At 31.1% G+C, this 25,988-nt stretch overlaps 1 protein-coding gene and 1 pseudogene across 2 annotated transcripts; both read left to right on the top strand.

The window, feature by feature from the left end:
- The first annotated feature begins 759 nt into the window (after positions 1–759).
- Positions 760–3,026, top strand: LOC18595426 (CBL-interacting serine/threonine-protein kinase 25 pseudogene; annotated as a pseudogene).
- Positions 3,027–7,320: 4,294 nt separating this feature from the next.
- LOC18595425 (PRP38 family protein) lies at positions 7,321–14,240 on the top strand. Of its 2 annotated transcripts, none has more exons than XM_007023360.3 (7): positions 7,321–7,616; positions 8,078–8,390; positions 8,503–8,624; positions 8,733–8,823; positions 9,245–9,371; positions 9,466–9,536; positions 13,547–14,240. In XM_007023360.3, the coding sequence occupies exons 2-7, from the start codon at positions 8,101–8,103 to the stop codon at positions 13,986–13,988; spliced, it is 1,143 nt and encodes a 380-aa protein (XP_007023422.1). In that variant the 5' UTR covers positions 7,321–7,616; positions 8,078–8,100; the 3' UTR covers positions 13,989–14,240. The 2 variants fall into 2 exon arrangements, with proteins under 2 accessions (XP_007023422.1, XP_007023423.1); XM_007023361.3 differs by having other exon boundaries at positions 8,073–8,390.
- The last annotated feature ends 11,748 nt before the right edge of the window (positions 14,241–25,988 follow it).

Here is a 25,988-nt window from a genome sequence, read left to right as displayed (position 1 = left end):
GCAAAAAAAAAAATAATTGAATTAATAAAATTCATTGTTTAATATTAATATGAGAGATTAAATCATAATAAAATATACTTAATTTAGTCTAGATATAATTTAGGTTTGATAGATGGGATGCAAAATGTTTTTCACATAATTAATCATGTCACCACTAAAAGGAGGACATAATCAACGAAAAGGAAGATATAATATTATTACTTAATTAGATTACAGTATCCGGTTCGATTTAATACTATAATATTGTTAGTTGAAGCATTTGTATATGTAATTATACATAATTTAGATTTTTTTATAAATAGATACAATTTTATAATATAAAATTTCTTAGACTATAACATATTACGACATTAATGTAACATCCTTTTTAGCTGCGAAAAAATTGTCATCTTCAACTGTAACATGGAAAGCAAACCATGACTCTTGGGCCAATAAAATAGCATAGTTCCAATTATGTGCTGAAGAGTTTTTTTGTCCGTTTATTAAACAAGAATACAAAGCAATTGCTCATTAAGTTTACACCTAATGTCCATATTCTAATAATCTTAAGATATAGGAGAATGGTGTGGTGCATTAACTAATTACTATTAAAAGTTCTATCATTTTGGAATCCTAGGAGAAAAAAAAAAACACAGTCGTTTTCTTGTATTACATTTATTAGTCCTAAAAAGGAAAATGCACTCTTAGACTTATTATTAAATATGACATTATACAATATAACAGACTAGTTAACCTCTAGTGCGGTGGGGTAGCTACGGTTGCCTCGAAAAGCCATTGGACCCTTTGTAAGTTGCGTCTCAGCTACCTCTTTCTCTCTTTGGGGCCTTGGAAACCATGGTGTGAGCTTTAATCAAGAAAAACAGGCACCACGTTGATAGCAAAAACTGTCACCAGATTGCCACCGATCCACCCAGATTCACAAGTTAATTGTGAGCCCAAGCTCACCCACTTCATCAACCACAGCCAGAATCACTGTGCCCTTTTTCCAGCTCTGATGCATCTAAGATTGTGCCAAAATCTTTGAGATTTGGGTACTGATTTGGCTAATACGGCTCTACACAGGAGGAAGCTTCACTGCTTGGAATGCCGACCAGAAAAGTCATAAATTACTTTACCCCACAAATATTTTACGTGTCCCTTCTCCTATTGGCAGGATTTTCCGATTATTAAATTCTCAGATATTTCCAGTCTGTGTGATTTGCCTTTTTTTCCAGAGTCCACTCTCCCCCAAAACAATACCATGTCCTCCAGCGGATACAGGACAATCAACTACCGCTCTCTTTCTCTCACTCTCTCCCCCGTTTTCTTCCCTTCCAAACATCATGCTTTTCCCCACCAATTTTCCTCTATTTCACCCTTACCGTCCTTGTGATTATGCACCACAAATCCCAAACTCTTTCTGGCCGTATCTCCTTTTACTTCCCTGGGAAATCCCACTTATTTTAGTGAACCAAATGACCTTTCTTTATGGTCAGAAAAATGTTTCCTTTGCCTGATTAGGAAGAAGCTTACTTGAGACATGGAAGAGCAAGCTGAGAACCAACGCATCAGCAAGAAGAATGGAACGAGGAATATCATCTTTAGAAAGTACGAGATGGGGAGGGTTTTAGGCCAAGGCACCTTTGCCAAGGTCTATTATGGGAAAAACATTTCAACTCAAGAAAGTGTAGCTATCAAAGTTACCAACAAAGACCAAGTCAAGAAAGAAGGTTTCATGGAGCAGATAAAGCGAGAAATTGCGATCATGAGGTTGGTGCGTCACCCAAATGTTGTTGAGCTAAAAGAAGTCATGGCAACCAAAGCAAGAATCTTTTTCGTAATGGAATATGTTAAAGGAGGTGAATTGTTTGCTAAGGTAGCTAAGGGAAAGTTAAAGGAGGATTCAGCAAGGAAATACTTTCAGCAATTGGTTAGTGCTGTAGACTTTTGTCACAGTCGTGGCGTGTTCCATCGTGATTTGAAGCCAGAGAATTTGCTATTGGACGAGAATGAGAACTTGAAAGTCACTGATTTTGGCCTCTCTGCTTTGCCAGAACAGCTCCGAAACGATGGCTTGCTGCACACGCAATGTGGCACTCCTGCTTACGTTGCGCCAGAGGTTTTGAGGAAGAAAGGTTATGATGGAGCCAAAGCTGACATTTGGTCTTGTGGGGTTATTCTGTTTGTTTTGCTGACAGGGTATTTGCCTTTCCAAGCTGAAAATGTTATGAAGATGTACAGGAAAGTTTTCAAGGCAGAATATGAGTTCCCACCCTGGATTTCAAACGATGCAAGGAGATTAATTTCGAAGCTACTTGTTGCTGACCCTGAAAAGAGGATTACAATTCCAGGAATAATGCGAAACCCCTGGTTCCGAAAGGGTTTTACAAAGCCTGTTGTAGTTTCAACTGAAGAGTCATCGGCAGAAATTGGCGACAAGCGTGACATTGAGAGCAGTGGAGTGCTGGAAATGGCAACGACGAAATCATCACCACCTTTCTACAACGCGTTTGAATTAATATCATCGATGTCATCAGGATTTGACTTGTCAAACTTGTTCGAGAGCAAAACGAAGCCAGCTTCTCTATTTACATCCAAATGTTCAGCTTCAGCGATCATGGCAAGGCTTGAATCCATGGCAAAGAAGTTGAATTTCAGGGTGTTGACTATGAAGGAATTCAAGGTTAAAATGCAAGGGAAAGCCGAGGGAAGGAAAGGAAAACTAGCCGTGACGGCGGAGGTTTTCGAGGTAGCGCCCGAGGTAGCGGTGGTGGAGTTCTCCAAGTCCGCCGGTGACACTCTCGAGTACAACAGGTTTTGCGAGGAAGACATGAGGCCAGCCCTTAGAGACATAGTGTGGAGTTGGCAAGGTGAAAATAACTGTCAGTAATGGCAAATACTTGTGCCTTGATAACCCATGCTTTTGTTTGTTATATATATATATATATATATATATATATATAGACTTTATCCCTGCTCTTCTCATCGTATGTGGAATTCCATCTTAGATAAATATATACAAGTAAATGTTGCAATATTTTGAGGCATGATCAGATGAGATTTGTACATGAACTATTAGTCGGAGAAATAAGAAAATTTCCAATATGGTATTTTAATTCAAAAATTGAAGATAAATTCTATTAATTCTATTAGAAGTGATATATGTTTAATAACGAATTCAAAATTTTACAAAAAATTGTGACTAAAAAGTAATTATCAGACCCGTTACCATCTCGGTTATGTCAATATATATAAGGCTTTGATCATACATTTTATGTGATGATGGTTGGATTATGCGATGAGTGGTGGCTCCAAATGGGGCCTAAACTATGCCAACTTTACATTGTTCCATGTGCAGAGAGCATAGAAAAAAGTATCAACCTCCTCGGTTATACTCCAATTGTCATTTTACTAAAAGAAGATCATTAATTAGCTTTCTGCAAAAGGACAATAAAGGATCATTTGCTTCTATCAGAAACACTGTATCAACAGCTGATGGTGGATCACTTTCCATTCATGCTCCCTGCCATCACAAGTACCATCAGAGCCATCAACTACTTATGCAAACAAGATCCAATTACATCTTCAAAATTTCCTGTATAATTTTTAAAACTTTTAGATAATATTTTTAAAATTTTCAAATCTTTTTAGTATAATCATCAAATCTTCTATTGCAATTTTTTAAACCTCCCAATAATCATTATAAATCTTTATATAACAATTTTCACAACTTCCTAATAACAATTTTTAAAACTTTTATAGCATATTTTGTTCACGAAAAAGATTAGAATAAGAGTAGAATAATCATTCCAAATGAATAGAATAAAAGAACAATAAATATTATGTAAATTGATTCATGAGAATGGAATAGGATAAAAATTGCTATTATTATTTATCTCATTATTTGGTTGGTAAAAATAATTTTTAGAATAGTTAAGGAATAATGGGTAAATGATAAAAATATCCTTTATTAAAATTTAAAAAAAATTTAATTAAAAAACAAAAATATTATGATGAGAAAAAAAACTCTTTATTAAAATTAAAGAATTTATTTTGTTAAAAGATAAAAATATTCTAAGTAATAAAATCAAAATAACTTTTACTATAATTAAATAATATTTTCCTCAAAATACAAACATATTTTTATTATAATTTAATAATATTTTTTATTAGAAGATAATTAAACCTTTTATTATAATTAAATAATATTTAATATTAAAAGATAAAATATATTCTGCATTAAATTTAAATAATACTAAATAATATTCTTTATTACATTTATAATATTGAAATAATAATATGAAATAATATGCTTATAATATTTATTATAGTTAAATAATATTTAAATATTTTCATTTCTTTTTTTTTGAAAATGAAGTAAAAAATTTGTGTCTTCTATGCTTTAGAGAGAGAAGGAGTGAGGAAGAGAGAAAAAAAACAAGTTTAGTATTTTTTTATAAAGTAATTTTTTAAATTGTAAAAGGGCATATTTGTTTAACCTACTTCTTTTCCTATTCCCAATAATTTGGAATAACCATTTCAGGCTTCTCTTGGAATGGTTATTCCAAAGAATAATCATTTCATTGAACCAAATGCAACTTTATCTCAAGAATAAAAATATGGGAGGAATGACTATTCCATTCTCCCCAACCAAGCATGTCCTTAGGTAATCATTTTAAAATCTCCAAGCAACCCTTTCTAAAGCCTTTAGGTAAGTATTTTTAAACCTTTATGTAAAAATTTTCAAAATCAAGTAATCATTTCAAAACCTCTAAGCAATAATTTCGATTAACCAATTTTTAAAGGCATTTAGGTAACTATTTTCAAAACTTTTAAGCAACTATTTTTAAAAGGTTAGATGTTCGAATTGGAGCTAAACGTTTAAGTACTTTTTCAACTAAAGGCCAAACATTTCAATTGTAACAGTCAATGATCAAATGTTTTCGATTTTTTACAATTAAGGGTTAAGTTGACAAGTAGATAGAGCATGTATCATATGCGACAGAAAATCGCATGAGTTGATGACAGGGTAGTTGACTTGGCATGTTATACAAACAACGTCATTTTGATTTAAATCCTACACTTAATTTTCCCCCAATTTCACCCATTCTGCTTCATCTCCTCTCCAATCTAACTCTCCTCTCCTCAAAGATGAACACGTGCATGATCATCGATAAGGCGAAACCAATACATGATATCAAGCATTGTGGAATGTGTTAACTCGTGTCTGAAGCATGTAAGACAAATGTTAATCACCATTTTGATCGAATTCATTAAAGACATGTTCCAGCGTTGTTTCTATGAGCAACACCAACAGGATGTCAAAGTTTCCATACCCCACAAGCCTTAGGCTACCTCTTGATTGAGCCAACAATTCAATGAAGCACATCATTTTATAGTTAAACTTATCAATTGAGTGGATGATTTGTATATGAAGTGTTAGCCATTTTCATTAGATAGTAACTTATTAGTGATTTGCATGAAATGTTGCTAAGGATTTGTTCGAAGTGTTGATGTACCAAGATTTGTATGATTTTTGGGTGTTTGTGAACTTTTTCTTAAAATATGCAAATATGTGAGAGGCCAAACCTGTATAATGTGTTGTTAAATGTCATAGTCAAAAAAGTTATTCCACAGTATGTCAGAAAAATGATGTTATTACACACTATTTTCTAAATATTTATTACACGGCATATTAGGAAATGTTATTGTTACCTTTTGTGAAAAAATGTTGTTAACACCATGTTAAAAATGTAGTGTTGCACGTCATATTTTAAAATTTGATTGTTACACGTCATATTAGAAATAATTATTACACGTCATGTTGAAATGTAATTATTATACACCATGTTAAAAATTAAGTTATTATACACCATGTTGAAAATTTAGTTGTTACACGCTATGTTGATGCACCATGTTAAAGATTTAATTGTTACATGTTATGTTGAAAAATATAATTGTTACACGTCATTTTAAAAATTTAGCTATTACACGTCATGTTAAAAAATATAATTATTTTGATGAAAAAGTTGTTTAGCAAACGACAATAAGAACCCACAAATAAACGACGCTTGATAAGCTGATGACGACAAATACCTAGCCAAACGGTGAGATGATGAAGAAGGAAAACAACCAGAGAGAGGTAGATTGGAGAGGAAAGGAGGCAAAGTGTAGGTAATTTGGGTCGATGGTGGGAAAACTAAAATAGTGAAAAAATGAAATTGTAGAAAATTTTTATCGATAGGGGTAATCAAATAGGGAGAAACAAAGTTGTTTTTGCTTAGACAAAATGACGTCGTTTGCCAAAAGTCCAATTCACCTGCCATGTCAAAGGCAAAAATCCAAGCCAGCATCCATGCTATGCATGTATCCTACATGTATTAAACACCTTTCACCTTAGCTCTTAACGGTAAGAAATTGAAAATGTTTGACCTTTGATTGTTACAATTGAAATGTTTGGTTCTAAATTGATAAAAAAACCCAAAAGTTTTGACGTAAAATTGAGAATTAAGTCATTTTTAAAATTTTAATAGTATTTTTAAATTTTTTTTTTTAAAGACATGAATTCTCATAAGGGGAAAATTTTAAAGAAAATTTTAACTTGTAAGCATCGTAGGATGAGTATTTTTTTAACATTTTTAAAATAATAAAACATAAAAATAAGTATTTGTTAACAATTTAAAAGTTGTGAAGGCTGGTAAATCTTAAAAGCATAATTGAAAAAATATATATAAGTTGGATGTTATGAAAATGGGCACATGACTGTCCGTCCCAATGCAAAGAGAACTGGAAAAAAAGTACAAGACACACCAAATCAGCTGAACACGTGTCACTATAAAACCGTATTTAGAAATAATTTTCATTTATGCTATAGATAGATATTTTGTTTATATCTTTATATTTATACTAAAATTCTGTCGAGCGTTGGTCTGGGGCTGATGTTCATAATATATAACATACTTAAAAGGAAGCCCCAAAAGGGCTTCCTTCTGTAGCCACGTGTTTAGCATAAAAAAAAATGGAAAGAGAAAGAAAAAAACTGATTGGCACGTGGAGGGCATAGAAAAAAAAAGAAAAAGAAAAGAAAAAGAGAGGTAAAAAGATAGAAAAAAAGTGGTAGACAGCAGCCCGTGCGCATGGTCTGGTAAAATAAATAATTACAAGGTAAAACAGTGGGCTATGAAATACCTCAATTGTTGTTGGGTTTGGCCCAAATCTGCTAAGCATAAAGCTGATCCCAGTTGGGCTTGGGTGGATTCGACCCACCTCTTCGTTTTTCTTGTCCAATAAAACGACGTAGTTTTGGTATTCCGATAAAATCTTAACATAACCCTAAAAGCCAACCCGTTTCTCTCTTTCTTCATTTTTTGCGCTTTTTTTCTCCAACCGACCCTACCCTTTCTCCTGTCTCCTGTCCGCCGGCTCCCTCTTTCCTTCCCCTTCCTCTTTTCTTCTGTTCTTCTCTTCTCCCTTCCTTCTGCATCCAGTTTCCTCACTTTCTTCTTCTCGGGTGCAAGGTCTCCTTCACTCTTAAAACTGTATAAATACTTCCAAAACTATCCTGTCCGTATCACCCACCTCTCTCTCTCTCCAAAAAAAAAATATTTTACTATCTCTCTATTAATCCATTAAATCAGGTAATTTTAATTCAGTAATTCTAATTTAATTTTAGTTTTGTTTGTATTCTTTAGCATTCATGTTTCTTTCTTCTGCAACAAGTGTTCTGAAAATAAATATTCTTTGCCGAATTGAATCTGGAATTGATTTATTTTGTATTTATGTGTTATTTTTTATCTGGGTGTTTTTAATCCTTCCAAAAGGTGTTAGATTTAGTTTTAATGGGTGGTAATCATTGGTGATTTTGAAGGGATTAGATAGATTCTAGCTTCACATTATTGGATTATGTGTTGTTGGGAGCCAAAGACTCTTTTTTTCTTGGAGTGGTTTTTAGCTTGCTTCCTTGCGAAGATTGTATGAAGGAGATTGCTGCATCTGCGAATGTTTATCTTTCTTGTTTGAATAATTTGGAAGATCTAGGGTTCTTACATTTTCCCTCTTCCTCTTCTCCTTTATCTTTAATCGATCAAATCAAGCAAAGGATCTGCTTAATCCGAAGCGGCAATGGCGAACCGTACAGACCCTGCTGCCAAGAGCATAAGGGGAACGAACCCACAGAACCTGGTGGAGAAGATAGTTCGCTCCAAGATATACCAGAACACCTACTGGAAGGAGCAGTGTTTCGGGTTGACGGCGGAGACGCTGGTTGACAAGGCCATGGAGCTCGACCATATCGGTGGCACTTACGGTGGCAATCGAAAACCCACTCCTTTCATGTGCCTCGTCATGAAAATGCTCCAAATTCAACCCGAGAAAGACATTGTCGTCGAATTCATTAAAAACGATGACTACAAGTAAGAAACTTGCCTTCTCGTTCTCTTTTTTCTTTTCTTTTTCTTTCATTTTCACCTAAAATAAACTAAAACAAAATAATTCGATTTAATTTTTTTGGTAAACGAATTACAGATATGTGAGGATTTTGGGAGCATTTTATCTGCGTCTTACGGGGACTGATATCGATGTTTATCGTTATTTAGAGCCATTATACAACGATTATCGAAAATTAAGGCAGAAATCGCCTGATGGAAGTAAAGTTTTTCTTTTTTCCTTTTTTTGTTTGTTTTCTTTTTGGGGGTTAATGTTTGGATAGATTTATTTTTATTGGTGCCATTAATTGTCTATCATGGATGAATCAGATTTTAGCTTGACACATGTGGATGAGGTTATTGATGAGCTTCTGACTAGAGATTATTCTTGTGATATTGCTCTGCCGCGTATTAAGAAAAGGTGAGGTTTTTTCTGGTAGTTATATATAAATTTTTTTGGTAATTTGCTTGATGTTATAAATTTGAATTAGCTAAATTTAATAGTATTTGTGGTATCGAATATGTAACTTTCTTTGAAGATGCATCCTTTAATTTTTGCTTTTGCTACTTGTTTTCTAATATTTGCTTTTGCTTCCTCAAAAGTTGCATAACCATTTTTGATTAAAATGAGCAAATACTTGAAATCTAACATACATTCAAACATAATTGTTCCACATAAACTGAATTCATGCATTTTGATTTTTAATTATTATTTATTCAAAAGTATTTTAGTTTTGTCTCCAAACTTGTTATTTCTTTTTTGCTTCTAGAAGTAAAAAGAGAGCGTCCACATCAACAACCAGATTAAGACTAAGTTATTGCACCTGCTTGTGATTTGACAGATGGACTCTTGAATCACTCGGTGCATTGGATCCAAGAAAAAGTGTGTTGGAAGATGATTTTGAGGAAGAGGAAGAGAAAGAGGAGAATGAGCAAGATGGTTTAGAAGATGAGCCCGCTCATGAAAGGGTTTGTAGTATTTTTTTCCTTGTAGATGGACTACTGTTTTATTTAATGTTGCTGTGATTTTTTGTTCATTGATAGAATTCTTATTTTTTGATAGGACTACCATCGAGCCCGAAGTCCTGCAAGGGAGAGAGAAAGAGATAGAAGACATGGCAGTCATAGATACAGGTATATTTCACCGATTTTTTTTTGTTTGTCCTCTATTTATCAACTTCTTGCACTATTCATTAGGATCCTACTAGGTTAGGGTATCAAAATGGAAGGGAGTGAAAACCTTTTTGGAGCCCTGTCATTTCTTTTATGATGAAGTACTTTTACTTTTGAAAAAAAAATAAAATACATCCATGATCCTTAAAGTTTGGGTCACATAACATTTTGATCCCTATAGCTTAGAAAGTCACTTGTTGGTCCTTGCGTTTCTAATGTTATAGTGAAATAGTCCTTCTATTAGTTTCTCCATTAACTTTTTTCATTTAATGCCAGTTGTCGACACGTATAAGCTGATGTGTCAATTGACATGTATGAAAAAGGCTTAATTGGAAAAATCCCTCATATTGTTTAGGACATGGAATGTATTTTCAAAGTTTGGACAATTTTGAGTTTGTGAGTTTATTTCAGGGGTACTTCTAGTATTTCAGATTGGTATAGGGAGTGTTTTTGACAACTAAGCTGTTTTGTTTTTGAAAATTTTCAAGGAGAGGAGGGATTTTTTAGAGAGAGAAAACGAGGAGAGAGTTAGGAGAGATGGGAGCTTGGATGTCAAACTAACCCTCAAGTCACTAGATTGGCGATGCAAGGTGCCAAAGTTGGCCCCCTAAGCTAGATTGGGTGGTGTAGTGTAGAAGTAGAAATAATAAAATGAAAATCAAAACATTGAAAGCAAACTAGTACAGTGGCTTAAATTGGTGTTAAATCAAAGTAGGAAAAAAATAACTAGGGTTTAAGGTTATAGAATCTTTAACAGAAAAACATTCCAATATTAAAGGTTCTACAACCTTTAATAGCAAAATATTCTAATATAAGGTTGTCTAATATGTCTAAAAGACTGTATATACTTACAACAGCTTTCAATCCCAGTGCTTGGATTCTTTGTGAGCTGTTAGACGAATATACTGTTTCACTTACACCCCTAAACTTTAAAGCCTTGAAGTTTTTCAATTTTGAGTTCAAACTTGAAAGGTTGTTTTTGATCTCTATATAAGCTTGTGTTCTGCTTGGCTCAGTTAACTTAGTTGATCCCTATGAAATAATTAATTAAAAGTAATTAATGATGTTTTGTTTAGAAAAAGAATAATATAAAGAGATTAAAAAAAGGCAAAATAATGATGTTTTATTGTTTTCTGGGATCTATTCCACAAGAAGGGGAGGGCGATATTTCTAAGGTTTATGAGACAATCTCAAAAAGAGGGGAAGGCAAATGGAAAATTTTTTGCGCTTTTCTTGTGCATCAGACATTTTACGTTAGTCAACGTAATTTTTTCTGTTGACTCGTAAAATATTTTACATTTATAAAAAGTTTTTCCCTTCCAAACAAGAAAAAAGCTTGAAAAACTTTTTCAGAAAAACTTTTCAACCTTACCAAATGGAGCCTTAATGAAATTAGATTTTTATCTATACATCAAATAAGTTTTATTACTATTAGGTTCTATTTGGTATAGTTGGGTTTTTCAAAAAAAAAAAATTTTCATTTCCCTTGTTTGGAAGAGAGAATTTTTACTAATGTAAAACATTTTGTGAGTCAATAGAAATAATTGCGTTGATTCGCGTAAAATGTCTTATGCTCAAGAAGGACGTAAGACATTTTTCATTTACTTTTCCTTCTCTTGGATCGATCTCATAAACTTTGGAATTGATCCCACTTGAAAAATATTGCCCTTCCCTCCTTGTGGGATCAATCTCACAAAGCAACATCTTAAAGATTGTAGTACCTTATTAACACTTTTTATTTATTTATTTTTTATCATATTGCTATAATAGTTAGTTTGTTAAGTGAAAAAATTACAAATTGATAATTAAAAAAAAAAAGAGATTTTCATATGTGAAAACCTATTTATTATTTTATAGAAAATGTTTTTTTAATTGACTTCAATTATTTTGTATTATTTCAAAGATTGTAGTATCATAATAAAAAAAATTATAGTGATATCATCCCTATGAAATAATTGAATAAAAATAATTAATGATGCTTTGTTGAGAAAAAGAATAATAAATAAAAAGATGAAAAAGAAAGGAAAATAATTATGTTTTCTTGTTTTATTGTTTTGCGGGATGATTCCACAAGAAAGGAACGGTAATTTTTTTCAAGGCTTATGGGATTGATCTCAAAGAGAGGAGAAGGTAGATGGAAAATGTTTTATTCTCTTTTCGGGCATAAGATATTTTATGTTGGGTAACGTAATTTTTTCCACTAACTTATAAAATATTTTATATTAGTAAATTTTTTTCCTTTTTAAACAAGTAAAACGCTTGAAAAAAGTTTTTCAAAAGAATTTTTCAATTTTACCAAATGAAGCCTTAATGAAATTATTTTTCATCTGTATATCAAATAAATTTATTACTATTAGGCTCCATTCGGTAAGGTTGAAAAGTTTTTTTAAAAAAGTATTTTAATCATTTCCTTCATTTAGAAGAGAATTTTTGCGAAAACTATTTTATGGATCAGCGGAAATAATTGCCATGACCCATGTATAATGTCTTACATGCTCAAAAAGGGTGTAAGATATTTTTCATCTACCCTTTCTTCGCTCTGGGATCGATCTCATAAACTTTGGGATTGATCTCACTTGGAAAATATTGCCCTCCCTTCCTTATGAGATCGATCTCAGAAATCAATAAAGCAATAAAAGCATTATTATTTTCTTTTCTTATCTCTTTATTTATTATTCCTTTTCCAACAATATTTTTATTCTATTATTTTATAGGAATCATATTACTATAAGATATTAAGATACCACAATTTTTAATATAATACAAAATAATTGAGATTAATTTAAGAAACAATCTTATGTAAAATAGAAAATAAACTTTGCACATGTGAAAATCTCTTCTTTCTTTTAATTTTCAATTTATGATTTATTCACTTAACAAACTAACTAATATAAAAATATGATGAGAAATAAATAAATAAAAAAGATTAAATATTACTCATATATAATATTTTTAATATTAAAAAAATATTTGGGTGTCTTGCATAATTGTGAATGTTAATATTTTTGTGGTGTTGTGATAGAAAATTATTGAAGATATAGAATTTTTTGGAGATGAGTTGTGATAGAAAATATCTTTTATAGAATTGTCCAAACAACAGAAAATATTTTTGAGAGTTTTTCCAAACAACAGAAAATAATAGATTTTCCAGGAAAATATTTTACACAGATAAGATTTTTCTTCAACAAGTTATTTGTTGATTACCAAACCGAACCTTAATTAATAGTGTTATTATTGTGAATTTAGTCAACAAGAATTAATGAAAATCGTAACTTAGAGAAATAATTAAAAGTGGTCCTTTTTCATCGGACAGGAGTTTTGCATCCGGTGGTATGTTTTTTATATATTATAGATATTATAGATCAGCGGAAGCTGTTGTTTGACATACTCCTATTTATGTAGGCAAAAGTGCTCCAATGTCATGTTTCCCTCATGGCATTGAAAGCCATGGATGGCCTAAAACAGCTTCCTATAGAAACGTCTTGTGATCCTGCCAGGTTTCTCTGCACTGACAGTGTGCAGCGAGAAGTATGATGGATCAGACAATTTAGCATTAGGTCCAGTTTCTACTCTGGTGATTAAATTTTCGTTGTGTCCTCTTATAGGTTTTGTTAAACTACTTTGAATATTGGTTGCTCGAAGGTGATGTTTTAGTTATTGCATGAAACGGGTCTTAAAATTAAGAAATTGTTCTCTTGCTTTCCAAAAGCTAGCATGAGAGTTTGTAACTGAATGCAACAAACATGTGTTTTGAGGGTTATCGTGTAACTAATATTTCAAGTTTTACACCTCCAGGAAGTATCTTTGTGAAACTAACATGGCAAGGTTCAGCTCATTGTTTGCAGCAAATTCTGATTGGATCACATTTATTGGGATGTATTTATTTTTCTAAACTTTGATTATTCAATATGAAATTATAGACTAATTTTCAGGCTCAGGAGGTTCATCTTTGTTTCTTTTCCTTTTCGCAGGGATCGGGATTATGACAAAGATAGAGACTATGATCGAGATCGAGGACGTGGCCGAGATAGAGAGAGGGATAGGGAGAGGGACAGAGACAGGGATAGGGACCGTTATCGCCTGAGAGATGAGAAGGAATATGGTCGTGAGAGGGAGCGAGATAGAGAGAGGGAAGGTAGGGAGCGTGACAGGCGAGACAAGGATCGTAGCAGACGAAGGAGCCGTAGTAGGAGTAGGGACCGCAAGAGACATGCTCGTGGCAGCACTAGTCCTAGAAGGCATGAACCAGAGGATGGTAGTACTTGGGAAGAAACAAAGAAGGAAAAGAAGGAAAAGAAGGAAAAGAGGGAAAAGAAGGAAAAGAAGGATGATGGAACTGACCATCCAGATCCAGAGATTGCTGAGGCCAACAGGATCCGAGCGTCTCTTGGGTTGAAACCCTTGAAGTTATAAGCATGTGAGATTTTATGTGCTGTTAATATAGTATGAAGGCACAGTGGCATATTCGGCCAGATAGTAGCTGGTTATTGTTGTGTTTCTTTCGTTTTTCTGGTAGATATTGCATGTAGAAATTATGGAATGCAGTGAATGAAAATTTTAGCCATCTATTTTGTTGATACCTTAACCTTCTAAGGAAATGAGTAAGTGAGTGACAATCACAGATGTAGAAGCTTTTAATCGTAAACCTCTTTGCATGGTTTCTAATGTTTTAATGCCAACCTGTAAGCTCTTGTAACCTTTATGGGTGGAACAAAGGGTTCGTTTTGTATCATTCAACAGAATAATTGATGAATACAGGGACTTGGTCTGTGTATTGGAGTTGATTAAATGGCTGAGCTGCTGGTGGCTAAATTTGGAATGATGATGGTCAATGGTCGACTAGTTTTTTGATTAAGAAAGGACTCACCTGCAGTCTTCCGAGGCTGAGCTTTGGGGTGTTAGGGAGACTGCTTCTTGCACCCATCTGAAACACGATTCAAGAGAAAAATTGCATCGAGTGTGGATTTAAGTCAACGTGCATCAAGTCTTCTACAAGTTCAATTATTATACTCATTCAACTTCGCTTCATTGTTATTTTAACGTGACAAGAAACTGGTTACACAAGTCAATTGGAGACTTTTAACTCAAATTATGGTACGTTATCATAAAGTACAACAACACCAAGTCGAAGGGTTAATAACCCATTGTACTTAGCATTGACTTGCAAGGTTGTACAGCATAGTAATTATGCACATTGATCAACACTTGGTTTAGTCTTGACTTCTCTCTTTGTGGAGTTAGGGCTGCAGGGTTAGGGGGAGGAAGGGCTGCTGACCGTGGGGTTGGGGGGAGTGCAACATGACACTTACGTTATTAATAGAGGAGGAGGGGCAGAAAACCAAGGTATGCTGCGTAGGACTCCCATGAGGGTGGGTGGGTGACCTCCAGGCTAAGAAGCTAGAAAACCAAAGTACGATGGGTAGGACTCCCAATAGGTGGGTTACCTCCAGGCTTAGAACCCAACTATTTCTGTTTTCGCTTCAAATCTCGAAAATGTGAGATTTTGAATTTTTTTGTTGTTATAAATAACACATGTACTATGAAACTTTTCTTTAGGAAAATGTTAAATTTTTTACATAATATTTTTAAAAAATCTCTTAATTATTTAAATAAATTTTTATTTTTTTATTTTTAATTAAATTTTTATATTTTTATTTTAAATCAAATAAATTTTTTAAATTAATATTTGATTAATTATTATTAATTAAAATATCATTTATTATTTTACACTCACATAATGCTGATATAACGTTGACATATCTTATTATCATAGCACATCAACATATCACATTATCATTTATTATGATATATTTACATTAAATGTTAGTACAATATAATATAGATATTATGTTTTTTTTTTATAAATAATAGAATTTTAATTTCGAATTTGACTATTTCCAATTATTCTTTATTACGTCTTTAAACATTATTTGAAAATATAAAATCCTTAGATCATGTATGGATCTTATACATGTTGATGAAGACGAGGATAGACGTATTCAAAAATTATAAGTGGATGGAGCTAGAGTTGGTTGGTTTTAAGGTATCAACAACTACAACCGTTAACGTTTGATTTCTTTCTTTAATTTATAATAATGTGTTTGCTTCACTTTTAATTTCATTGTTTTAGCTTCTTAGGCTAATTAAGAACATAAGACTATATGGAATAGGTATTCTCATTATTTATAATATTATACTATACAATACTTTATATTTATTCAAAAATAGGGATGGATCAACATAAAGTAAAATGGTGTCAGAAGATACCACTGGAGTATTAAACTCTTGTTAATTATATCTTTTATGTTAGAGTTTTATGTAATTAATGATGTTAATGAATCTATTATTTTTATTTTTAATTTTGTAGAAAGTGGGATAAGAACCTCTTAGTATGTTTAGTTTGCATTGTTGAATAGAACGGAAATAGAATAATTATTTCGTAAGAATAGGATAAAAGAATAATAATTATTATATAATTTGGTTCATAAAAATAAAATAAAATAAAAATTATTATTATAATTTATTACAATGATTGGTTGGCATGAATAGTTTTTGGAATAATTAAGTATTAAGTAGTAAATGATAAAAATACTTTTTTATCAAAATTAAAGAGTTTATTTTATTAAAAGATAAAAACACTCTAATAATAGGTAATAAAATCAAAATAACTTTTACTATAATTAAATAATATTTTCATCGAGATACAAATATATTTTTATTATATTTTAATAATATTTTGTATTAAAAAATAATTAAACCTTTTGTTATAATAAAATAATATTTAATATTAAAATATATATATATATATTCTTCACTAAATTTAAATAATACTAAATAATATTTTTTATTACATTTATTATATACAAATAATAATATTAAATAATATTTATTATAATTAAATAATATTATATATATTAAGTAATATATAAATATCTCCGTTTCTTTTTATCTTTTGAAGAAGAAGTAAAACATTCTTTGTCTTGTGTGCTTTCCACCACCACCATCCAATTTGGGGCCCTTCTGGAGCAGCACCTTTGGGAGCATTACCCTTGCCATGTGTCTTCTGTGTTTAAGCTATCAATTTTGCTTTCTTGGCCTTCTTCTCATCCCTAGTTTTCTTGATCTCCTCCTTGATTTCACCAAGTGTAACTTCTTAGGTAGCAACTCGCACTTGATTGGGAATGGATGGCGGAGCCACAAACAAGAGAGAGTAGATGGCGGTGGAGCCGGGCGGCAGTGATCGGAAGATCCAAAAATGGAGCTGCTTTCGAGAGACAAGGAGTGAGAAAGAGAGAAAACAAAATGGGTTTAGTATTATTTTATAAAGTAATTTTTAAAATTGTAAAAAGATATTTTTATTTATTTATTTTTTGTTCTCAGCAATTTGAAATAGTCATTTTCAAGTCAAGTTTTTTTTTTAAATAGTCATTTCGAAAAATAATTATTTTATTAAATTAAATATAAATTTATTTCAAAAATAAGAATAAAAAAATAATTATTTCATCCCTCTTAATCAAACACGTCTTCCAAATCTAAGTAAATTTAGTTATGATATCATTCAAAAAATTCTTGAATTTGTCCCTATCCAAAATGTGAAGTACAAGGAAAAGAACCCTTCAATGTTGAATGCAACGTATGCTAATTGGCAAAAGCATATATTTGGTACAGAGAATAGCTAAGCATTCCCTTTTATTCCTTTTATTATTTTATTTCTTAGTTTGAATGGTTTTCGAAGTAGGGAATAGGCTATTCCCCGAAATCTTGGTTTAGCCATTTTTCACTTCCCAATGGTATTGGTTATTACATTACTAATAGAGTCAAAAATTTATTATATGAAAATGTCCCTATTTATTGAAAATAATTACAGCCTTATAAATAGAAAAAAAATAAAAATAAAAAATTATATTAATAATTTAATTGTAAATTATTAATGTTTAAATTTTTAATGAAAACAAAAATTAAAAGATTTAAAAATAAAACGAAATTAAAATAAAAAAATTATATTAAGAATTTAATAATAAACTATTAATATTTAAAAATTTTAATGAAAATAAAAATAATTAAATGATTAAAAACAGAAAAATATTATTATAAGTAATTTTGTCTAGTTTACTAAATTATAATAAAAGGTATTTTTATTTTGATGAAAATATAATTTATTATAATAAATAGTATTTTTTTTGTTTCACTTTTAATTTAGATGAAAATATATTAAATTATAATAAATAGTATTTTTACTAAATTATAATAAAATATATTTTTATTTTGATGAAAATATACTAAATTAAAAGAAATTATTACAATAAAACTACTTTATTTTTTTGATGAAAATATACTTTATTATAAGAAAAATATTGTGTTTGCTTCACTTTTAATTTTTTTTTGTTTTAGCTTCTTGGGCTAATTAAAAACATAAAGACTATATAGAATAGATATTCTCATTATTTTATAATATTATATTATACAATACTTTATCATTGTTTAAAATCAGAAGCGGACCAGTATAGAATAGAGCGGTGTTAGATGACGTCATTGAAGTATAAAAATTTTTTATTAATTATATTATTTATATTAGAGTTTTATGTAATTAATGATATTAATAAATTTATTAATTTTTTATAATTTTGTAAAAAATAAGGTCAAAGACTTCAAATCAAAATAAATTTAATTATAACATATGCAAAAAAAATTTTGAATCGTCCCTGTCAAAAAAAGTGAAACACAAGGAAAAGAACCCATGGATGTTGAATGCTGCATATGCTAATTGGCAAAGGCTCTCATATTGTCCTCCTAGATTGTCCCTAGAAAATGAGGGTGCTAAAGTAGGGTGCGTAGGGTAGCCTTTAGGGAGAATCTTGAATAGAACAGACCACTTGGCTTATAAATAACCATTGATGAACAAAGTCTTACCCCAACCATAGAATGGTGCCTAGTGGGCATGCAGGCTACTCATCATTTTCTGATCTGAACGGTCCAAATTCATTGGCAAATCCAAGTTTGCCAAAGAAAAAGGGCGCATGATGCTGAAAGTGACTTCCAATACAGATAAAATACACGAATGGATGGGAGCGCAAGCAACTGTGGAATATTCCAAATTCCAAATTCCAAATTACATATAAGAGATAGGGCATCAATTGGGTGGTTATAATACGAACCAACTTGGTTAATCATTTATAAAAAATATGAATTTATTCTAGCCAAATGTTTTTGTTTCCTTTCTAGTGAAAGGATTTTTGGTCAATATATGCTTTGCTATTTTGATATATATTAATATAACTATCTTTCTTTTTCATGATATTATTCCCTCTTTTGACTATAATACTTACCTATTTTGCAATGGAACAAATTCTTTCCAACTTAATGTTAGTGACCCAAACCAAAGAGATTCTTCATTGTATTTTTAAATTATCATTTTAAACATATTTTATTATTAATATTAATAAGATTTATTTAAATTGTAAATATGTAAGAATTCTAATTTTATTGAATGATTTTCATTGAAAAATATTTTTTTAAAATTTTAATAATTCTTTTTATCTAAATGAGATTTATTATGGTTGTAAGATATTTGTAATTGGATTGTATGTCTTAGAACATGATAAAAATATGCTCAGTATTAATATCATATACTAATGGAAGATGAGTCACTGATGAACAAACACCAACTTCCTTTAAAAGCTATAATACTCCTAAGTGAGTTTCCAACGAAATCATTGAGAAGGAACCATATGAGATATGGCTAAAACCGAACTTGTCCCACCTCATAGAATGACTTTGATACCACCTTCTAAGCAAAAGTGTTTTGCCTCAAAAACAAGTTATTTTCTAGAAAAAATAATGGGAGTAATACAATGCTTGAATGGTTTAAGAGCCACAACCCTTTTGAACACAAAGCCTATGACTAGTGCATCAAATGTGTGGTCGAAAGCTTACAATACACCACAACTTAAAAAATCAAATAAAATATATCAAGATTCAAAAAAATGATTTCTCGTGAAGAAAGAATTATCAAGATTCAAAGAAATATAATTTTTCGTGAACATAGAATGTGTTGCTTGTAAAGATGAGCCTATCGAACATAAAGAACCAATGTTGAACATTGATTCATGGAAAGAAGTCGAGAACGACGAGAATGGATAACAATGTATTGATAAGCCAAGAGGCTAATGTCTACTGATTATAAACAAAGCCAAGATATTGACTTTGATAAAAACGCTTTACCGCAATATTTCTCCAACAGGAGTTTGAAACTTATTATTACATTATATGATTGGAATAAGTTTTTCTAGAATGATTTCAACTTGATATTATAGCTTCTCCATTGAAAATAAAATAAAATGAAATGAAATGTTTTACTATAACCATCCATTCGGAAACTATTGTCCACTTTGTATATATATTCTGGTTTTTGAATATCTAATTTTTAAATATTTTTATATCTAAATACTTAAGATATTCCAAATTTATTGGAAGTAGGATTGTTTCATCCTCACTTTAACCAAGCCTAACAATCAACCCTAATCACCTCTTGGGTAAATTATCCGTTGGCAACTAAAATTATTTTACTTTTCTATGTTAGCTGCCCATCTTGCAAAATTTACATTCTAATCATTAATGTTAAAAAACTATGCATTTCTTAATTATTTGTCATTATAACATGGTTTGACATATAACAAAAATAAAGCAAAATTCAACACAAAGTCTTTCATCATTAGAGTTTTTCAATAATTCTATTTTGGTTACCTACCTTAAAAATAAAGTTTTATATTTAATATATTATTGGTGCATAAATTTTATATACTACTAGCGAATCAAACATTATCACTTTGTTAATAAATAAATTTAAAAGTAAAAAAACTTCAAAAATAAATATTTATGATTTTAAAAATGTTTATTTTGACAGACTCTTAAGCTTTTATCTTTGCAGATTTATAAAATGATACTTTGTGATAAAGTGATAGTCCATAGATATTATATGTTGATAATATATTAAATATAAACTCTAAAATACAAAATATACCCTTTTCTCCTAATTTTTTTTTTTCTAAAAGACAAGTAAAAGTATATTTTTTCTTTTTAAATTTTCCTTTTATCCCTTTTATGAAATCCATTTTTAGATTGTTTGCTTTTGGCCTTTTGTTCTTTTCTATCTTTAGTTCTCCTTTCATGTTTTCCTTCTTTTCGTTTTTCCTCTCGAAGTGGCTTACGTGTCCACATCACATAATTTGATGAAATACCTTTTTGGTCTCACCAATCCCTAAACAGCGAAAAAAGGAAAATCAAAGTTGACTTCCCAAATCCCACTGAGAGAGAAATTTTACAAATGAAATTTGCTTATTTTATTATTTAACTCATGCGTTTCACTATTTAATTGATTTGATCATTTATTTTATTTTATTATATTTAATTTAATATATTTTTTAAAAAATTTAATATTTCTAATTGAATTTTAATTTTAAGTTTTTCAATCGAATGAATTTCTAACATGATAATGTATTTATCAAGATCTTACATTAGTGCGAATTGATATTTGTCTTAAATTTATAATTCATAACAAGTGATATTAAAGTCGAGTAGACCCGTATCAATGTGGGTTTTTTTCCTTTCATGATAAAAGAGTAAATTTGTATAATTAGATTGTAAAATGTCAAAGATTTCATATTAATAAAAAATTGAATAAATTTTAAATTTATAAATAAGAGTCTTTATTCACGACATATCGATTCGACTCTACTTAATTATACTATCATGCATTCGGCTTAATAGAGTGACTAACTTGGGAGCCTCATTGCTAAAATTCTATTAGTACGTTTGGTTTACATAATAGACAATAATAAAATAAAATAATTATTTATAAAAATAGAATATAGTGAAAATATAATAAAATAGTTTTACATAATTTGATATAATAAATAAAAAAAGATATGAATAATTATTATAACTTACAATAGTATTTAATTAACAAAAAAATCTTAAAATAAAAAAAATAAACGACCAAATAATAAAATATCTTTTATTATAATAATATTTATTTCATAAATAACAAAATTATCTTTGAATTAATCATTGTTGTCTTTCCTTTTCATCCAACGACTAAGATCTTTATGCTTATCACGCTTCCCTCCTTTTTTTTCACTTCACTAGGCTCTCTATTCTTTGTTTTCTTTCTATCTCAATGTGGCAAATGCCTCCACCTTCAAACACCAACAACTCTCTTATTCACTTCCAATACATCTATAAATTTAGAAAAACTCAAATTTCAAAGCAAAAGAATAAAAGCTTTGATTATTTTCTTGTTTTGGCTTTGGTTTTTTTTTTAATAAAATTTGAGGAAATGGGTATTTAGTTTTGATCACAAAACTTAAACTTTGAGTCTTTTAAGCAAAACCCATTTTTTTCATCAACCTTAAGTTGATTCCCAACTTTAAGTTTTCATCTCTTTCTCTTTTTTATTTGTGGTTTTTTATCACAAAAAATTTAAAGGCTTTAAAGCAAAACTCATTTCATATTATATCAATCACAGATGACAGTAATGGGTTCTCAATTTTGATCATGGAAATCAAAGCTTTTGAGCCTTTGGAGCAAAACCCACTTTCAATTTATCAATTTTGAGTTGATTATTGTTGAGTTTTAGGTTGACTAGAATTCTAGATCTTATTTGATTAGGATTTTTGTTTGTATACAATATTAAGTAGTTATATGGTTTTAAACTTCTTATTCCATATCGAATCCTAATCACGTTCTACTTTGAACTTTTATACTATAAAAGTGGATTTCTAGGCTTTAGAATTGCAAGTAGTGCTTTGAGAGCTCTAGAGAGGGAATATCTTGTAACTCTATCTTTTGCTCTAGGTGGAGCGAGAGTGGTTTGAGTGAGTGTTCTTGGGAAGTTATTGAGGAAGAGTGTGCAAGGGATCTTGGGTTGTTTTGGGGAACCATAAAAGTCAATTTATTTACTTTAAATTCTCAATAATAGAAGAACAGTTTCACTCCATGGACGTAGGTAAGAGGCCGAACCACGTAAATTCTTATGTTTTTCTATTTGTTTAATTTCTCTGAATTTTATCTTTGTTGATTCTTGGGTAATTTTCACAACAAACTGGTATCAGAGCTTCGGGTTCGGTAAATTCAAGATTCAACAAGGATGTCGAAAGTTACTAATTCTACGAATTTTTCAATTGAGAAGTTTGATGGGAAGACTAGTTTCACGCAATGACAAAGAAAGATGAAAGATCTCCTTGTGCAGCAAGGTTTAATGCGCCCCTTACTAGGAAAGGAGGAAGGGCAACCAGATGACATGAAGAATGTTGAATGGATAGAGTTGGAGCAAATATGTGTGAGCACTATTCGGCTTTACATTGGAGATAATGTGTTTAACCATGTTATTGATGAGGATTTTGCTCTAAGATTATGGGCAAAGTTAGAGAAAATTTACTTGGCGAAAAGTCTTTCTAACAAGTTGCAACTTAGGCGAAAGTTGTATCGCTTAAAGATGGAGGAGAATGGAGACCTCATGAAGCATATGAATAAATTCGATGGAATCATTGATCAGTTGAAGAAGGTTGATGTCAAGGTGGAGGAAGAAGAAAAGGTACTATTGTTCCTAACTTCGCTTCCAAACTCCTATGAGGTATTTGTAGAATCTCTTATATGTGGGATGGATACAATAACATTAGAACAAGCACAAGCAACGTTAATGTCTCGTGAATCCCGAAAAAAAAGTAAAGAAGGGGATAAAGATCCAAATGGCTTGGTATTAGTAATTGAGGTTAATAGGAGGAAATCAACTAGTAAGGGATCTAAGGGTGGTAAGTCTAGATCCAACAATGTTCAATGCTTTTAATGCAAAGGGTATGGGCATATTAAAAGGGATTGTCCTACAAAAAGGGATGAAAGTAATGAGAACAAAGGTGAGTGTGCTTTCGTTGCTAAAGGTGATGATTGTGATGTCTTTACAATTTCAAAAAATATGGATGCAAATTCTGATTGGTATTTAGATTCTACTTTTACTACTCACATATGTTATCAAAAGAATTGTTTTGATTTACTTCAAGAAAGGGTGGCTGGAAATTTGACTTTGGGTAATAAGTCAATAGTGAAGGTCATGGGTCTTAGAGTGGTGAAAATCAAAATGTTTGATGGGATTATGCGCTCTTTGGGTGGTGTGGCCTATGTCTCAAAGATGCATAAGAATCTAATATCATTGAGCCTGTTAGACTCCAAAGGGTATGGATGTTCTGCTTGTGATGGAGTAGTAAAAGTCACACAAGGCGACATGGTCCTGATGAGGGGAAATTTGCATAATGACTTGTATCATCTAGAATGTGAGGCCTCGAAAGGATGGGAACAGTGCACAGGGGATGGTAGCTACCAAAGTGAGATTTAATTTACCGAGGAGGTGATGAAAGGTTCCCATGGTGTAGACGATGGTGAAAGGACGAAAAATCTTGCCAGTAGTGAATTGGAAGGGTCGTTGAGGTCCTTTTCCGAAGTCAATTAGTGCCATTGACTTGACGGCTACACAGGTGCATTGGCCGTTTTGTGGAATCAAGTGTTGGACCATGCTTGATATGGTATGTGTAGTCGTGGTAATTATAAAGGCCAATGATTTAGAAAGTCTTATGCTTGGAGAGTTGTTTAAGGTGTTGGAAAGTAGGTGGAGTTAGAAAGTTGCAATTAGGTGCGACTAGTGGAAGAGGTTTAAGGAGTTTGAATTCAAGTCAAAGGTGAAGATTTGTTGAGTTTTAGGTTGACTAGAATTCTAGATCTTATTTGATTAGGATTTTTGTTTGTATACAATATTAAGTAGTTGTATGGTTTTAAACTTTTTATTCCACATCGAATCCTAATCACATTCTACTTTGGACTTTTATACTATAAAAGTGAATTTCTAGGCTTTAGAATTGCAAGTAGTGCTTTGAGAGCTCTAGAGAGGAAACATCTTGTAACTCTATCTTTTGCTCTAGGTGGAGCGATAGTGGTTTGAGTGAGTGTTCTTGGGAGGTTATTGAGAAAGAGTGTGCAAGGGATCTTGGGTTGTTTTGGGGAATCATAAAGGTCAATTTATTGTACTTTAAATTCTCAATAATAGAAGAACAGTTTCACTTCGTGGACGTAGGCAAGAGGCCGAACCACGTAAATTCTTGTGTTTTTCTATTTGCTTAATTTCTTTAGATTTTATCTTTGTTGATTTTTAGGTAATTTTCACAACAATTATCATCTTCAAAGATGATGTGAATGCTGAAAACGTGGAAGAGAAGAATGCTGGAAGAGAATGAAGGAGAGGAAGAAGAGAAAGTAATGTTTTATATAAGTAAGATTGTAATTTTTCAAACATATGAGGGATAATTTAGTCTTACTAATTTTGAAAGTTATTCCATTACATGGAATAGTTATCTCATGGAATAGTTATAGATGACTTTTTATCTTATTTTAAAGAATAGTTATTTCATGATACCATTTCCAACCAAACAAGACTGAAGATAAACAAATGGGAATAGAGGAGAATAACTTAGTTATTCCCACACCAAAAGTATCATATAATGTCTTTTCAATGCTGAATGGTACAAAATATGGTTAAAAGAGAATCTAAACTGTCAAACGGCACAGCTTTTGCCTCTGAGTGAGTCTAATAAGTCAAAGATGTACCTGTGCTAGTGGTGTGTAGCATAGTACACACGATGACCACTAAGAAACTAAGTATCATGGCCACTTGTCGTTTTCCATCAAGCAAATAGTCGTTTTGGGGCGGGCAGGTCCCATTTTGATCTTTTTGGCCGACGTGGTAGCGCTCGGTTGTGTGCTTCTAAAATTTAAGGGACGGCCACACGTTGGGGAATAAATCGCCGGGCTTTTATCCCATGCGGTTAACGTAACCATTGCACTAGACCCGACCGTTTCCACGCCGTTCGATTTTTAATTTTGATGCGGAAAGTCAGGTTGATTTATTTATCCGACCAAAAGAGAGAAAAACTGAATTATTTATTTATGTAACGGTTTTTAACTTATGTGATAAATGAGAGTAGAAGATTATTATCTTTTTAGTGCGCAGAAGATTCCATGGATTTTCAAATGTTAAAAAAATACAAAAAAGCCAATATTAGGTGTAATTTGTTATTCATTTATTTAGCTATGGACAAGTGGTATGTTTCATTTTCCTTTTTGCACTATTTTAGAATATAAAACTATATATTTTAAAATTATATATATTACACAATTGAATGAAATATATATATATATATATATATATATATACACGAGACTAATTTTATTTTAAATTTTGTCTCACGAGTTGGTTGTTCATGCATTGACATTTAAACCACGACAATTCATTTGATATGTCAAATTTTGCATGCTCTTATAATATAATTTATAAAGTCTTGTAATTTATTTGTTATGTATTTTGTCACGTCA

The sequence above is a fragment of the Theobroma cacao genome, chromosome 6 (assembly GCF_053813885.1).
Source record: "Theobroma cacao isolate CCN51 chromosome 6, ASM5381388v1, whole genome shotgun sequence".
NCBI classification, from domain to species: domain Eukaryota; kingdom Viridiplantae; phylum Streptophyta; class Magnoliopsida; order Malvales; family Malvaceae; genus Theobroma; species Theobroma cacao.
Note: the sequence above shows the minus strand (reverse complement) of the source record. Positions and strands in the feature narration are given on the sequence as shown.

Excerpts from the sequence above, each read along its gene's own strand:
- LOC18595425 (XM_007023360.3), top strand. The coding sequence starts at position 8,101 with ATGGCGAACCGTACAGACCCTGCTGCCAAGAGCATAAGGGGAACGAAC. Across the intron at positions 8,625-8,732 it reads GCAGAAATCGCCTGATGGAA|ATTTTAGCTTGACACATGTG; the intron begins GTAAAGTTTTTC and ends TGGATGAATCAG. Across the intron at positions 8,824-9,244 it reads CTGCCGCGTATTAAGAAAAG|ATGGACTCTTGAATCACTCG; the intron begins GTGAGGTTTTTT and ends GTGATTTGACAG.